At 47.3% G+C, this 16632-nt stretch overlaps 1 protein-coding gene across 3 annotated transcripts in view; it reads left to right on the top strand.

Annotated features, from left to right (window-relative positions):
* Window positions 1–11737, top strand: part of LOC124009241 (zinc finger protein ZFMSA12A-like) — a 28769-nt gene extending 17032 nt beyond the window's left edge. For all 3 annotated transcript variants that reach the window (XM_046320836.1, XM_046320835.1, XM_046320834.1), the window contains exons 8-9: window positions 8482–8599; window positions 9747–11737. In XM_046320836.1, the coding sequence (XP_046176792.1) occupies window positions 8482–8599; window positions 9747–10331 (703 nt within the window). In that variant the 3' untranslated portion in view covers window positions 10332–11737. The remainder of the gene's footprint in view (window positions 1–8481; window positions 8600–9746) is intronic.
* Window positions 11738–16632: the final 4895 nt, after the last annotated feature.

The following is a 16632-nucleotide window of genomic DNA, read 5'->3' as shown; positions in this document are numbered from 1 at the left end:
GTCTCTGTTCTCCTACTAATCTCACTGTAACCCCTCCAGGTCTCTGTTCTCCTATTAATCTCACTGTTCCTCAACCCCTCCAGGTCTCTGTTCTCCTACTAATCTCACTGTAACCCCCCCCCTCTCCCAGGTCTCTGTTCTCCTACTAATCTCACTGCACCCCCTCCAGGTCTCTGTTCTCCTACTAATCTCACTGTAACCCCCTCCCCCTCCAGGTCTCTGTTTTCCTACTAATTTCACTGTAACCCCCTCCAGGTCTCTGTGCTCCTACTAATCTCACTGTAACCCCCCTCCAGGTTTCTGTTCTCCTACTAATCTCACTGTAACCCCCTCCAGGTCTCTGTTCTCCTACTAATCTCACTGTAACCCCCTCCAGGTCTCTGTTCTCCTACTAATCTCACTGTAACCCCTCCAGGTCTCTGTTCTCCTACTAATCTCACTGTAACCCCCTCCAGGTCTCTGTTCTCCTACTAATCTCACTGTAACCCCCTCCAGGTCTCTGTTCTCCTACTAATCTCACTGTAACCCCCTCCAGGTCTCTGTTCTCCTACTAATCTCACTGTAACCCCCTCCAGGTCTCTGTTCTCCTACTTATCTCACTGTAACACCCTCCAGGTCTCTGTTCTCCTACTAATCTCACTGTAACCCCCCCCCAGGTCTCTGTTCTCCTGCTAATCTCACTGTAACCCCTCCAGGTCTCTGTTCTCCTACTAATCTCACTGTAACCCCCTCCAAGTCTCTGTTCTCCTACTAATCTCACTGTAACCCCCCTCCGGGTCTCTGTTCTCCTACTAATCTCACTGTAACCCCCTCCAGGTCTCTGTTCTCCTTCTAGTCTCACTGTAACCCCCTCCAGGTCTCTGTTCTCCTACTAATCTCACTGTACCCCCTCCAGGTCTCTGTTCTCCTACTAATCTCACTGTAACCCCCTCCAGGTCTCTGTTCTCCTACTAATCTCACTGTAACCCCCTCCAGGTCTCTGTTCTCCTACTAATCTCACTGTAACCCCCTCCAGGTCTCTGTTCTCCTACTAATCTCACTGTAACCCCCTCCAGGTCTCTGTTCTCCTACTAATCTCACTGTAACCCCCCCAGGTCTCTGTTCTCCTACTAATCTCACTGTAACCCCCTCCAGGTCTCTGTTCTCCTACTAATCTCACTGTAACCCCCTCCAGGTCTCTGTTCTCCTACTAATCTCACTGTAACCCCCCCAGGTCTCTGTTCTCCTACTAATCTCACTGTAACCCCCTCCAGGTCTCTGTTCTCCTACTAATCTCACTGTAACCCCCCTCCAGGTCTCTGTTCTCCTACTAATCTCACTGTAACCCCCTCCAGGTCTCTGTTCTCCTACTAATCTCACTGTAACCCCCTCAATGTCTCTGTTCTCCTACTAATCTCACTACAACCCCCTCCAGGTCTCTGTTCTCCTACTAATCTCACGGTAACCCCCATCCCCCCTCAATGTCTCTGTTCTCCTACTAATCTCACTGTAACCCCCTCCCCTCCAGGTCTCTGTTCTCCTACTAATCTCACTGTAACCCCCCCCTCCAGGTCTCTGTTCTCCTACTAATCTCACTGTAACCCCCCAGGTCTCTGTTCTCATACTAATCTCACTGTAACCCCCTCCAGGTCTCTGTTCTCCTACTAATCTCACTGTAACCCCCTCCAGGTCTCTGTTCTCCTACTAATCTCACTGTAACCCCCTCCAGGTCTCTGTTCTCCTACTAATCTCACTGTAACCCCCTCCAGGACTTTGTTCTCCTACTAATCTCACTACAACCCCCTCCAGGTCTCTGTTCTCCTACTAATCTCACGGTAACCCCCATCCCCCTCAATGTCTCTGTTCTCCTACTAATCTCACTGTAACCCCCTCCCCTCCAGGTCTCTGTTCTCCTACTAATCTCACTGTAACCCCCCCCCAGGTCTCTGTTCTCCTACTAATCTCACTGTAACCCCCTCCAGGTCTCTGTTCTCATACTAATCTCACTGTAACCCCCTCCAGGTCTCTGTTCTCCTACTAATCTCACTGTAACCCCTCCAGGTCTCTGTTCTCCTACTAATCTCACTGTAACCCCTCCAGGTCTCTGTTCTCCTACTAATCTCACTGTAACCCCCTCCAGGTCTCTGTACTCCTACTAATCTCACTGTAACCCCTCCAGGTCTCTGTTCTCCTACTAATCCTGTAACCCCCTCCAGGTCTCTGTTCTCCTACTAATCTCACTGTAACCCCCTCCAGGTCCCTGTTCTCCTACTAATCTCACGGTAACCCCCTCCAGGTCTCTGTTCTCCTACTAATCTCACTGTAACCTCCTCCAGGTCTCTGTTCTCCTACTAATCTCACTGCAACCCCCTCCAGGTCTCTGTTCTCCTACTAATCTCACTGTAACCCCCTCCAGGTCTCTGTTCTCCTACTAATCTCACTGTAACCCCCTCCAGGTCTCTGTTCTCCTACTAATCTCACTGTAACCCCTCCAGGTCTCTGTTCTCCTACTAATCTCACTGTAACCCCCTCCAGGTCTCTGTGCTCCTACTAATCTCACTGTAACCCCCCCCCTCCAGTTTTCTGTTCTCCTACTAATCTCACTGTAACCCCCTCTAGGTCTCTGTTCTCATACTAATCTCACTGTAACCCCCTCCAGGTCTCTGTTCTCCTACTAATCTCACTGTAACCCCCTCCAGGTCTCTGTTCTCCTACTAATCTCACTGTAACCCCCCCCTCCAGTTCTCTGTTCTCCTACTAATCTCACTGCACCCCCTCCAGGTCTCTGTTCTCCTACTAATCTCACTGTAACCCCCCTCCAGGTCTCTGTTCTCCTATTAATCTCACTGTAACCCCCTCCAGGTCTCTGTTCTCCTACTAATCTCACTGTAACCCCCTCCAGGTCTCTGTTCTCCTACTAATCTCACTGTAACCCCCCCAGGTCTCTGTTCTACTAATCTCACTGTAACCCCCTCCAGGTCTCTGTTCTCCTACTAATCTCACTGTAACCCCCTCCAGGTCTCTGTTCTCCTACTAATCTCACTGTAACACCCTCCAGGTCTCTGTTCTCCTACTAATCTCACTGTAACACCCTCCAGGTCTCTGTTCTCCTACTAATCTCACTGTAATCCCCCCTCCAGGTCTCTGTTCTCCTACTAATCTCACTGTAACCCCCTCCAGGTCTCTGTTCTCCTACTAATCTCACTGTAACCCCCCCAAGTCTCTGTTCTCCTACTAATCTCACTGTAACCCCCCTCCGGGTCTCTGTTCTCCTACTAATCTCACTGTAACCCCTCCAGGTCTCTGTTCTCCTATTAATCTCACTGTAACCCCCTCCAGGTCTCTGTTCTCCTACTAATCTCACTGTAACCCCTCCAGGTCTCTGTTCTACTAATCTCACTGTAACCCCCTCCAGGTCTCTGTTCTCCTACTAATCTCACTGTAACCCCCTCCAGGTCTCTGTTCTCCTACTAATCTCACTGTAACACCCTCCAGGTCTCTGTTCTCCTACTAATCTCACTGTAACACCCTCCAGGTCTCTGTTCTCCTACTAATCTCACTGTAATCCCCCCCCCCCTGCAACCCCCAGGTCTCTGTTCTCCTACTAATCTCACTGTAACCCCCTCCAGGTCTCTGTTCTCCTACTAATCTCACTGTAACCCCCTCCAAGTCTCTGTTCTCCTACTAATCTCACTGTAACCCCCCCCTCCGGGTCTCTGTTCTCCTAATAATCTCACTGTAACCCCCTCCAGGTCTCTGTTCTCCTTCTAGTCTCACTGTAACCCCCTCCAGGTCTCTGTTCTCCTACTAATCTCACTGTACCCCCTCCAGGTCTCTGTTCTCCTACTAATCTCACTGTAACCCCCTCCAGGTCTCTGTTCTCCTACTAATCTCACTGTAACCCCCTCCAGGTCTCTGTTCTCCTACTAATCTCACTGTAACCCCCCTCCAGGTCTCTGTTCTCCTACTAATCTCACTGTAACCCCCTCCAGGTCTCTGTTCTCCTACTAATCTCACTGTAACCCCCTCCAGGTCTCTGTTCTCCTACTAATCTCACTGTAACCCCCCCAGGTCTCTGTTCTCCTACTAATCTCACTGTAACCCCTCCAGGTCTCTGTTCTCCTACTAATCTCACTGTAACCCCCCCCCAGGTCTCTGTTCTCCTACTAATCTCACTGTAACCCTCCACCCCCTCCAGGTCTCTGTTCTCCTACTAATCTCACTGTAACCCCCTCCAGGTCTCTGTTCTCCTACTAATCTCACTGTAACCCCCTCCAGGTCTCTGTTCTCCTACTAATCTCACTATAACCCCCCTCCAGGTCTCTGTTCTCCTACTAATCTCACGGTAACCCCCATCCCCCTCAATGTCTCTGTTCTCCTACTAATCTCACTGTAACCCCCCCCCCCAGGTCTCTGTTCTCCTACTAATCTCACTGTAACCCTCCACCCCCCTCCTGTAACCCCCTCCAGGTCTCTGTTCTCCTACTAATCTCACTGTAACCCCCTCCAGGTCTCTGTTCTCCTACTAATCTCACTGTAACCCCCTCCAGGTCTCTGTTCTCCTACTAATCTCACTATAACCCCCTCCAGGTCTCTGTTCTCCTACTAATCTCACGGTAACCCCCATCCCCCTCAATGTCTCTGTTCTCCTACTAATCTCACTGTAACCCCCTCCCCCTCCAGGTCTCTGTTCTCCTACTAATTTCACTGTAACCCCCCCCTCCAGGTCTCTGTTCTCCTACTAATCTCACTGTAACCCCCTCCAGGTCTCTGTTCTCATACTAATCTCACTGTAACCCCCCTCCAGGTCTCTGTTCTCCTACTAATCTCACTGTAACCCCCTCCAGGTCTCTGTTCTCCTACTAATCTCACTGTAACCCCCTCCAGGTCTCTGTTCTCCTACTAATCTCACTGTAACCCCTCCAGGTCTCTGTACTCCTACTAATCTCACTGTAACCCCCTCCAGGTCTCTGTTCTCCTACTAATCCTGTAACCCCCTCCAGGTCTCTGTTCTCCTACTAATCTCACTGTAACCCCCTCCAGGTCTCTGTTCTCCTACTAATCCTGTAACCCCCTCCAGGTCTCTGTTCTCCTACTAATCTCACTGTAACCCCTCCAGGTCTCTGTTCTCCTACTAATCCTGTAACCCCCTCCAGGTCTCTGTTCTCCTACTAATCCTGTAACCCCCCTCCAGGTCTCTGTGCTCCTACTAACTAATCTCACTGTAACCCCCCCCTCCAGGGTCTCTGTTCTCCTACTAATCTCACTGTAACCCCTCCAGGTCTCTGTTCTCCTACTAATCTCACTGTAACCCCCTCCAGGTCTCTGTGCTCCTACTAATCTCACTGTAACCCCCCCTCACTCCAGGTCTCTGTTCTCCTACTAATCTCACTGTAACCCCCTCCAGGTCTCTGTTCTCCTACTAATCCTGTAACCCCCTCCAGGTCTCTGTTCTCCTACTAATCTCACTGTAACCCCCTCCAGGTCTCTGTTCTCCTACTAATCCTGTAACCCCCTCCAGGTCTCTGTTCTCCTACTAATCTCACTGTAACCCCCTCCAGGTCTCTGTTCTCCTACTAATCTCACTGTAACCCCCTCCAGGTCTCTGTTCTCCTACTAATCTCACTGTAACCCCACCCCCCCTCCAGGTCTCTGTTCTCCTACTAATCTCACTGTAACCCCCTCCAGGTCTCTGTTTTCCTACTAATCTCACTGTAACCCCCTCCAGGTCTCTGTTCTCCTACTAATCTCACTATAACCCCCTCCAGGTCTCTGTTCTCCTACTAATCTCACGGTAACCCCCATCCCCCTCAATGTCTCTGTTCTCCTACTAATCTCACTGTAACCCCCTTCCCCCTCCAGGTCTCTGTTCTCCTACTAATCTCACTGTAACCCCCCCTCCAGGTCTCTGTTCTCCTACTAATCTCACTGTAACCCCCTCCAGGTCTCTGTTCTCATACTAATCTCACTGTAACCCCCTCCAGGTCTCTGTTCTCCTACTAATCTCACTGTAACCCCCTCCAGGTCTCTGTTCTCCTACTAATCTCACTGTAACCCCCTCCAGGTCTCTGTTCTCCTACTAATCTCACTGTAACCCCTCCAGGTCTCTGTACTCCTACTAATCTCACTGTAACCCCTCCAGGTCTCTGTTCTCCTACTAATCCTGTAACCCCCTCCAGGTCTCTGTTCTCCTACTAATCTCACTGTAACCCCTCCAGGTCTCTGTTCTCCTACTAATCCTGTAACCCCCTCCAGGTCTCTGTTCTCCTACTAATCCTGTAACCCCCTCCAGGTCTCTGTGCTCCTACTAACTAATCTCACTGTAACCCCCCCCCTCCGGGTCTCTGTTCTCCTACTAATCTCACTGTAACCCCTCCAGGTCTCTGTTCTCCTACTAATCTCACTGTAACCCCCTCCAGGTCTCTGTGCTCCTACTAATCTCACTGTAACCCCCCTCCAGGTCTCTGTTCTCCTACTAATCTCACTGTAACCCCTCCAGGTCTCTGTTCTCCTACTAATCCTGTAACCCCCTCCAGGTCTCTGTTCTCCTACTAATCTCACTGTAACCCCCTCCAGGTCTCTGTTCTCCTACTAATCCTGTAACCCCCTCCAGGTCTCTGTTCTCCTACTAATCTCACTGTAACCCCCTCCAGGTCTCTGTTCTCCTACTAATCTCACTGTAACCCCCTCCAGGTCTCTGTTCTCCTACTAATCTCACTGTAACCCCCTCCAGGTCTCTGTTCTCCTATTAATCTCACTGTAACCCCCTCCATGTCTCTGATCACTTCTTAGTTTCCTTTTCTGTCTCCCTCCATCATTTTTCCCTCCTGTCTCCTGACTCTGCCTCTTCAACCTTACTCTTTTTCCTTTCCACATCCTTCGACTTTCACTGTCCCCTTTCCTCCCGGCCTGCTAGACCCTCCCCTCCTGCTCCGTGGCTGAGTGACTCATTGCTTACAGAACAGGGCTGCAGACAGCTGAGCAAAAATGGAGAAAAACTAAACTTTCGGAGGACCTATCATCCTTTCACTCTCTCCTCTTTACCTTCTCTTCCTCTGTGTCTGCTGCTAAAGCCACTTTCTACCACTCTGAAATGTATGCCTTGCCAACTACTTCAAAAAGAAGTTTGGTGATATCCGCTCCTCATTCACTCAGTCTATTGAGTCCACTGGTCCCATTCACACAGAACTACTCCTTGACCTATTGAGTCCACTGGTCCCATTCACACAGAACTACTCCTTTACCTATTGAGTCCACTGGTCCCATTCACACAGAACTACTCCTTTACCTATTGAGTCCACTGGTCCCATTCACACAGAACTACTCCTTTACCTATTTCTCCCCTCTCTCTTTCCAGAAAGAAATGTTACTGAGTTACAGTTCATATAAGGAAATCAGTCCAGTTAAATAAATTCATTAGGCCCTAATCTATGGATTTCACATGACTGGGCAGGGGAGCAGCCATGGGTGGGCCTGGGGGGGCTTAAGCCCAGCCAATCAGAATTAGTTTTTTTTTCTTCACAAAAGGGCTTTATTCCAGACAGAAATACTCCTCAGTTTCATCAGCTGTCCGGGTGGCTTGTCTGAGATGATCCCGCAGGTGAAGAACCCGGATGTGGAGGTCCTGGGTTGGCGTGGTGACACGTGGTCTGCGGTTGTGAGGCCGGTTGGACGGACTGACAAATTCTCTAAAACGATGTTGGAGGCGGCTTATGGTAGAGAAATTAACATTCATGCCAATTGCACGCTCCCTCAACTTGAGACATCTGTGGCATTGTGTTGAGACAAAACTGCACATTTTAGAGTGGCCTTTTATTGTCCCCAGCACAAGGTGCACCTGTGTAATGATCATGCTGTTTAATCAGCTTCTTGATATACCACACCTGTCAGATGGATGGATTATCTTGGCGAAGGAGAAATGCTCACTGACAGGGCCTTTTATTGTCCCCAGCACAAGGTGCACCTGTGTAATAATCATGCTGTTTAATCAGCTTCTTGATATACCACACCTGTCAGATGGATGGATTATCTTGGTGAAATATAAATTCTAAATAACGGGGATGTAAACAAATTGTGACATTTCTTTTAATCAATTTTTTGTGAGTGTGGAACATTTCTGTGATTTTCTGTGAAACATGGGACCAACACTTAACATCTTGCATTTTCATATATATATATTTTCAGTATACTTATGACCAGGTCCCATAGGAATTTGGTCAAAAGTTGTGCACTATATAGGGGATGGTATGGCATTTGGGAAGCTACACTGTGATTCATGATTGGTGACTCATGTAAATCATGTTTTATATTTAATGTCCTGTAATGGAAAAGCAAATATCTTTGAAAAGACAATAGCTGTGGCCCAGATAGCAGCCTAGTACCTTTTATAGAGCTCTATGGGCCCAGGTCAACAGTAGTGCACTATAAAGGGGAACAGGAAGTCATTTGGGACACAGCCGATAAAGGCTATCTTCCATAAAGCGCTATCCTATGTATTCTAAGGTACTGTGGTGAGGGGCCGTTCCCAGGTATCGCTGAGCTGAGGACCCACCAGAAGGTCCATGATGGAGAAGAGAAGCCCTACAAGTGTGAACAGTGTGGAAAGGGCTTCAGCTCCCAGGTATTCTATTGTATTCAGCTCCCAGGTATTCTATTGTATTCATCTCCCAGGTATTCTATGGTATTCATCTCCCAGGTATTCTATTGTATTCATCTCCCAGGTATTCTATTCTATTCAGCTCCCAGGTATTCTATTGTATTCATCTCCCAGGTATTCTATTGTATTCAGCTCCCAGGTATTCTATTGTATTCAGCTCCCAGGTATTCTATTGTATTCAGCTCCCAGGTATTCTATTGTATTCAGCTCCCAGGTATTCTATGGTATTCATCTCCCAGGTATTCTATTGTATTCAGCTCCCAGGTATTCTATGGTATTCATCTCCCAGGTATTCTATTGTATTCATCTCCCAGGTATTCTATTGTATTCATCTCCCAGGTATTCTATTGTATTCAGCTCCCAGGTATTCTATTGTATTCAGCTCCCAGGTATTCTATTGTATTCAGCTCCCAGGTATTCTATTGTATTCAGCTCCCAGGTATTCTATTGTATTCAGCTCCCAGGTATTCTATTGTATTCAGCTCCCAGGTATTCTATTGTATTCATCTCCCAGGTATTCTATGGTATTCATCTCCCAGGTATTCTATTGTATTCATCTCCCAGGTATTCTATTGTATTCATCTCCCAGGTATTCTATTGTATTCATCTCCCAGGTATTCTATTGTATTCAGCTCCCAGGTATTCTATTGTATTCAGCTCCCAGGTATTCTATTGTATTCAGCTCCCAGGTATTCTATTGTATTCAGCTCCCAGGTATTCTATTGTATTCAGCTCCCAGGTATTCTATTGTATTCAGCTCCCAGGTATTCTATTGTATTCATCTCCCAGGTATTCTATGGTATTCATCTCCCAGGTATTCTATTGTATTCATCTCCCAGGTATTCTATTGTATTCATCTCCCAGGTATTCTATTGTATTCATCTCCCAGGTATTCTATTGTATTCAGCTCCCAGGTATTCTACTGTATTCAGCTCCCAGGTATTCTATTGTATTCAGCTCCCAGGTATTCTATTGTATTCAGCTCCCAGGTATTCTATTGTATTCAGCTCCCAGGTATTCTATTGTATTCATCTCCCAGGTATTCTATGGTATTCATCTCCCAGGTATTCTGTTGTATTCAGCTTAAATATGTCTTATAAAATGTATTTAGGGCTGGCTCCATGGCCACGAGCAGCGCCACTCCCAAGAGAGGTCCAAGATCTGCCCCAGCTGTGGAAAGGCCTTCCGGTGTAAAGGAGACCTGAAGCTCCACATGCGGACTCACACCGGCGAGAGGCCGTACCAGTGTACCTACTGCACCAAGCGGTTCTCTGTCAACGGAAACCTGACGATACACATCAGGACTCACACAGGGGAGAAACCTTTCCTCTGCTCTGACTGCGGCAAGGCCTTCTGCTCCGCAGGAGAGCTGCAGATCCACAGGAGGACACACACTGGGGAGAGACCGTACAAATGCACCGTCTGCGAGAAAGGCTTCACCATGGCCAGTCAGGTGACTCTTCACATGCGGGTACACACGGGGGAACGACCCTACGTGTGTCATGAGTGTGGAAAGGCATTTCGTCGCGGTGCGGAGCTGAAGACACACATCCTGAATCACAGTGGGGTGAGACCGTACCCCTGTCGTCTCTGTTCCAAGACCTACACCTGCCTTAGTCACCTGAAGAGACATTTGAAGACTCACGGGGACCAGTCGGTGGATATGAGCAGTGAGTTGTCTGTATCTGCTGTATAATAAACCACTTGAAAAGAAAACACCTTTTAACACAGTTTTGTCAATATAAAAAGGTGCATATTTCATTAACTCTAACCCTAACCCTAACCCTTATATTAAGAGGTAGTTGACTGAACTCCGTAAGGATCATCGCCATGTTTGCTTATTGCTACTATCAGGACTAAGACTGTTGCTTCTAGAACAAGACGAGTGTTGCTTCTAGAACAAGACGAGTGTTGCTTCTAGAACAAGACGAGTGTTGCTTCTAGAACAAGACGAGTGTTGCTTCTAGAACAAGACGAGTGTTGCTTCTAGAACAAGACGAGTGTTGCTTCTAGAACAAGACGAGTGTTGCTTCTAGAACAAGACGAGTGTTGCTTCTAGAACAAGACGAGTGTTGCTTCTAGAACAAGACGAGTGTTGCTTCTAGAACAAGATGAGACATTTTTCTTTGTTGCAGTTCTAGGTGTTTTTATAATAATTTTGATCATGTCTTAGATTGAGGCTTTTGGATGGTTGCAGTAGCTAGTGTTTCTGTTCATCTCACATGTGTTGGTTCTGTTTACTTAACAAATAAGGAACACTCAAAATGTGTGCACTTATAAATCGTAACAATTTTAATCAAAAATAAATCTGTAGACAGAAGTCAAAGATCACACATACAACTGATGTCTCTCATGAGTTCTGCCCCGTAGGAAAAGTCCAAGTTGCTTTTGTCATGCTTGTAGTCAACCCCCTGTGATGTCACTGCATACGTCATTACCTGCTACTCATCAGACCAAGGCCATGCATACACAGCAAAACAAACTTGCAAGAGAGATACAATAGTTCCAGTGTTTTCTCAGGCCTCAGCAGTTAAATGTCCCCAAGTTGATTTATAGAGGTCTGTCTGACTCTTATCTCTTCTACTTCCCTGAAAAGACTTTGGAACAATTTTAAAATGTTATAACGAATATATAAATATTGTCCATCTGTAGTCTAGGATCCTATAAATGTAGAGGAGGTGGGGTCCAATAACCCCTCCCCTTCTATTAATGCAACATAAGTATAATCAATTATTATAATACATCAATCATTTGGTGCAGCCCCTATCATGACCCCAATTTGACCCCATCACATGCCAAATGAATCCATGTCTGTTCATCTCAGATGCCAAGTTAATCAGCAATGGAAAGTGTTTTGTTGACGAACGGAACTCTTAGTTGTGAGGAGACACATGAAGGTCTCTCCCAACCCACCTTAATTAGAGGGTATGCAATCATGTTTGACCCTGTTTTTCCAATAACCACATTTTCTGCAGAAAAAATAACTCACTTAAACTCAATTTCACACTGACTTGATCTTTGGTCAAAATGTTACAAAGAAAGGACGAATGATTGTTTTGAATATGTTAATTGAAATGAAAATATTAAATGATTTCTTGACTATTGGCATTTCTATTAAGCTTCTTACATAAGGCTACTATAGTATAATACTGTTTAACAGAGTCCAATATCAATGTAGAAAAACAAGTTATTTGTCCTCAGCTTCTGTCTCCACTCCCATTGGATTGCAAGTTGAACGCAGAGGTGGGTGTAGGTGGAAGCCTGTGTGTCTGAGGCGTTGGTCTTTGAGGAGAGAGGTCCCTCCCCTCTGACCATCTCCTCCAATGAGTTTTGAGAACGAGGTTGAGGAGAGAGAGGGTTCAGTGAGAGAGGTCCCTCCCCTCTGCCCATCTCCTCCATTGAGTTTTGAGAACGAGGTTGAGGAGAGAGGGTTCAGTGAGAGAAAGACTACGGGAGAAAATCCTTTTCAGACTCCTCGCCTCCTTCTCAAAACCTATTGGATGAGAAAGCCAGAGGTCCCTCCCCTCTGACCATCTCCTCCAATGAGTTTTGAGAACAAGGTTGAGGAGAGAGGACTCAAGGAGTATGCAATTGAGATCCTCCCCCCAATTTACAGATTTGTTTCTCACTCCATTCCTGAAGTCCCCCAGGGGGTTGAGAGACCCTGCTCTAGACATCAGATGGCTAGCAGGGCAGTTTTAGTCATCGTCCGTGCTGGATTTTGTGTCAGGGCTCGGTGGACATCATCTCTTTCCTGTTGTGGGTAGGGAACACACTGGACACAGCTGGTAGCACCCCCTGGTGTGCTTCCACAGAATGCAGCTGTTGAAGGAACGACCTGGGGTGGAGGGGAGGACGAACAAGGGGGGGTGAGTCCCAATTATCTCCTGAAGTGTACACTCATTCACTACTTCCCACAAATATAAAAGCATTGTGTTGGTGGAGGCTTGAGCTCGTGGCAGTTTCCACCATATCTCTGATACCAGTCATTTGCTTTCAAATCAGTGAGGAGAAGTGAACAAGTGCACACTTTGAAGAAGGACAGGTAATTGGGACACGACTCGAGGGTTAGGGTACATGTAGTATCATTAGGACAGTGGAAAGTAGTTCTAGTTTGGGTCAAAGCATGTGCAACCTGAACAAATAGATCAAGGTTATTGACAAGGGACAAAGCGAAGGCTGGCGAACACGATTCAACATGGAGGAATAACAGCAGCCAGAAACACAGTGAAGCCACACTAGACTGACCTCTACCAAAACACTCCAGACAGTCCTCTCTACAGACAGACCTCTACCAAAACACTCCAGACAGTCCTCTCTACAGACAGACCTCTCTACCAAAACACTCCAGACAGACCTCTCTACAGACAGACCTCTCTACTAAAACCCTCCAGACAGACCTCTCTAGACAGACCTCTCTACAGACAGACCTCTCTACCAAAACCCTCCAGACAGACCTCTCTAGACAGACCTCTCTACAGACAGACCTCTCTACTAAAACCCTCCAGACAGACTTCTCTACTAAAACCCTCCAGACAGACCTCTCTACTAAAACCCTCCAGACAGACCTCTATACTAAAACCCTCCAGACAGACCTCTATACTAAAACCCTCCAGACAGACCTCTCTACTAAAACCCCCCAGACAGACCTCTCTACTAAAACCCTCCAGACAGACCTCTCTACTAAAACCCTCCAGACAGACCTCTCTACTAAAACCCTCCAGACAGACCTCTCTACTAAAACCCTCCAGACAGATCTCTCTACAGACAGATCTCTCTACTAAAACCCTCCAGACCGACCTCTCTACTAAAACCCCCCAGACAGACCTCTCTACTAAAAACCCCCAGACAGACCTCTCTACTAAAACCCCCCAGACAGATCTCTACTAAAACCCTCCAGACAGACCTCTCTACTAAAACCCTCCAGACAGACCTCTCTACTAAAACCCTCCAGACAGATCTCTCTACAGACAGATCTCTCTACTAAAACCCTCCAGACAGACCTCTCTACTAAAACCCCCCAGACAGACCTCTCTACTAAAACCCCCAGACAGACCTCTCTACTAAAACCCCCAGACAGACCTCTCTACTAAAACCCTCCAGACAGACCTCTCTACTAAAACCCTCCAGACAGACCTCTATACTAAAACCCTCCAGACAGACCTCTCTACTAAAACCCTCCAGACAGATCTCTCTACTAAAACCCTCCAGACAGACCTCTCTACTAAAACCCTCCAGACAGACCTCTCTACTAAAACCCTCCAGACAGACCTCTCTACTAAAACCCTCCAGACAGATCTCTCTACAGACAGATCTCTCTACTAAAACCCTCCAGACAGACCTCTCTACTAAAACCCCCCAGACAGACCTCTCTACTAAAACCCTCCAGACAGACCTCTCTACTAAAACCCCCCAGACAGACCTCTCTACTAAAACCCCCCAGACAGATCTCTCTACTAAAACCCTCCAGACAGACCTCTCTACTAAAACCCTCCAGACAGACCTCTCTACTAAAACCCTCCAGACAGACCTCTCTACTAAAACCCTCCAGACAGACTTCTCTACTAAAACCCTCCAGACAGACCTCTCTACTAAAACCCTCCAGACAGACCTCTCTACTAAAACCCTCCAGACAGACCTCTATACTAAAACCCTCCAGACAGACCTCTCTACTAAAACCCTCCAGACCGACCTCTCTACTAAAACCCTCCAGACAGACTTCTCTACTAAAACCCTCCAGACAGACCTCTATACTAAAACCCTCCAGACAGACCTCTCTACTAAAACCCTCCAGACAGATCTCTCTACTAAAACCCTCCAGACAGACCTCTCTACTAAAACCCTCCAGACAGACCTCTCTACTAAAACCCTCCAGACAGACCTCTCTACTAAAACCCTCCAGACAGATCTCTCTACAGACAGATCTCTCTACTAAAACCCTCCAGACAGACCTCTCTACTAAAACCCCCCAGACAGACCTCTCTACTAAAACCCCCCAGACAGACCTCTCTACTAAAACCCCCCAGACAGATCTCTCTACTAAAACCCCCCAGACAGATCTCTCTACTAAAACCCTCCAGACAGACCTCTCTACCAAAACACTCCAGACAGTCCTCTCTACAGACAGACCTCTCTACCAAAACACTCCAGACAGACCTCTCTACAGACAGACCTCTCTAGTAAAACCCTCCAGACAGACCTCTCTAGACAGACCTCTCTACAGACAGACCTCTCTACCAAAACCCTCCAGACAGACCTCTCTAGACAGACCTCTCTACAGACAGACCTCTCTACTAAAACCCTCCAGACAGACTTCTCTACTAAAACCCTCCAGACAGACCTCTCTACTAAAACCCTCCAGACAGACCTCTCTACTAAAACCCTCCAGACAGACCTCTATACTAAAACCCTCCAGACAGACCTCTCTACTAAAACCCTCCAGACAGATCTCTCTACTAAAACCCTCCAGACAGACCTCTCTACTAAAACCCTCCAGACAGACCTCTCTACTAAAACCCTCCAGACAGACCTCTCTACTAAAACCCTCCAGACAGATCTCTCTACAGACAGATCTCTCTACTAAAACCCTCCAGACAGACCTCTCTACTAAAACCCCCCAGACAGACCTCTCTACTAAAACCCCCCAGACAGATCTCTCTACTAAAACCCTCCAGACAGACCTCTCTACTAAAACCCTCCAGACAGACCTCTCTACTAAAACCCTCCAGACAGACTTCTCTACTAAAACCCTCCAGACAGACCTCTCTACTAAAATCCTCCAGACAGACCTCTCTACTAAAACCCTCCAGACAGACCTCTATACTAAAACCCTCCAGACAGACCTCTCTACTAAAACCCTCCAGACCGACCTCTCTACTAAAACCCTCCAGACAGACTTCTCTACTAAAACCCTCCAGACAGACCTCTATACTAAAACCCTCCAGACAGACCTCTCTACTAAAACCCTCCAGACAGATCTCTCTACTAAAACCCTCCAGACAGACCTCTCTACTAAAACCCTCCAGACAGACCTCTCTACTAAAACCCTCCAGACAGACCTCTCTACTAAAACCCTCCAGACAGATCTCTCTACAGACAGATCTCTCTACTAAAACCCTCCAGACAGACCTCTCTACTAAAACCCCCAGACAGACCTCTCTACTAAAACCCCCAGACAGACCTCTCTACTAAAACCCCCAGACAGACCTCTCTACTAAAACCCCCAGACAGATCTCTCTACTAAAACCCTCCAGACAGACCTCTCTACTAAAACCCTCCAGACAGACCTCTCTACTAAAACCCTCCAGACAGACCTCTCTACTAAAACCCTCCAGACAGATCTCTCTACAGACAGATCTCTCTACTAAAACCCTCCAGACAGACCTCTCTACTAAAACCCCCAGACAGACCTCTCTACTAAAACCCCCAGACAGACCTCTCTACTAAAACCCCCAGACAGACCTCTCTACTAAAACCCCCAGACAGATCTCTCTACTAAAACCCTCCAGACAGACCTCTCTACTAAAACCCTCCAGACAGACCTCTCTACTAAAACCCTCCAGACAGACTTCTCTACTAAAACCCTCCAGACAGACCTCTCTACTAAAACCCTCCAGACAGACCTCTCTACTAAAACCCTCCAGACAGATCTCTATACTAAAACCCTCCAGACAGACCTCTCTACTAAAACCCTCCAGACAGACCTCTCTACTAAAACCCTCCAGACAGACCTCTCTACTAAAACCCTCCAGACAGACCTCTCTACTAAAACCCTCCAGACAAACCTCTCTACTAAAACCCTCCAGACAGACCTCTCTACTAAAACCCTCCAGACAGACCTCTCTACTAAAACCCTCCAGACAGACCTCTCTACTAAAACCCTCCAGACAGACCTCTCTACTAAAACCCTCCAGACAGACCTCTCTACTAAAACCCTCCAGACAGACCTCTCTACTAAAACCCTCCAGACAGACCTCTCTACTAAAACCCTCCAGACA

The sequence above is a fragment of the Oncorhynchus gorbuscha genome, linkage group LG22 (assembly GCF_021184085.1).
Source record: "Oncorhynchus gorbuscha isolate QuinsamMale2020 ecotype Even-year linkage group LG22, OgorEven_v1.0, whole genome shotgun sequence".
NCBI classification, from domain to species: domain Eukaryota; kingdom Metazoa; phylum Chordata; class Actinopteri; order Salmoniformes; family Salmonidae; genus Oncorhynchus; species Oncorhynchus gorbuscha.
Note: the sequence above shows the minus strand (reverse complement) of the source record. Positions and strands in the feature narration are given on the sequence as shown.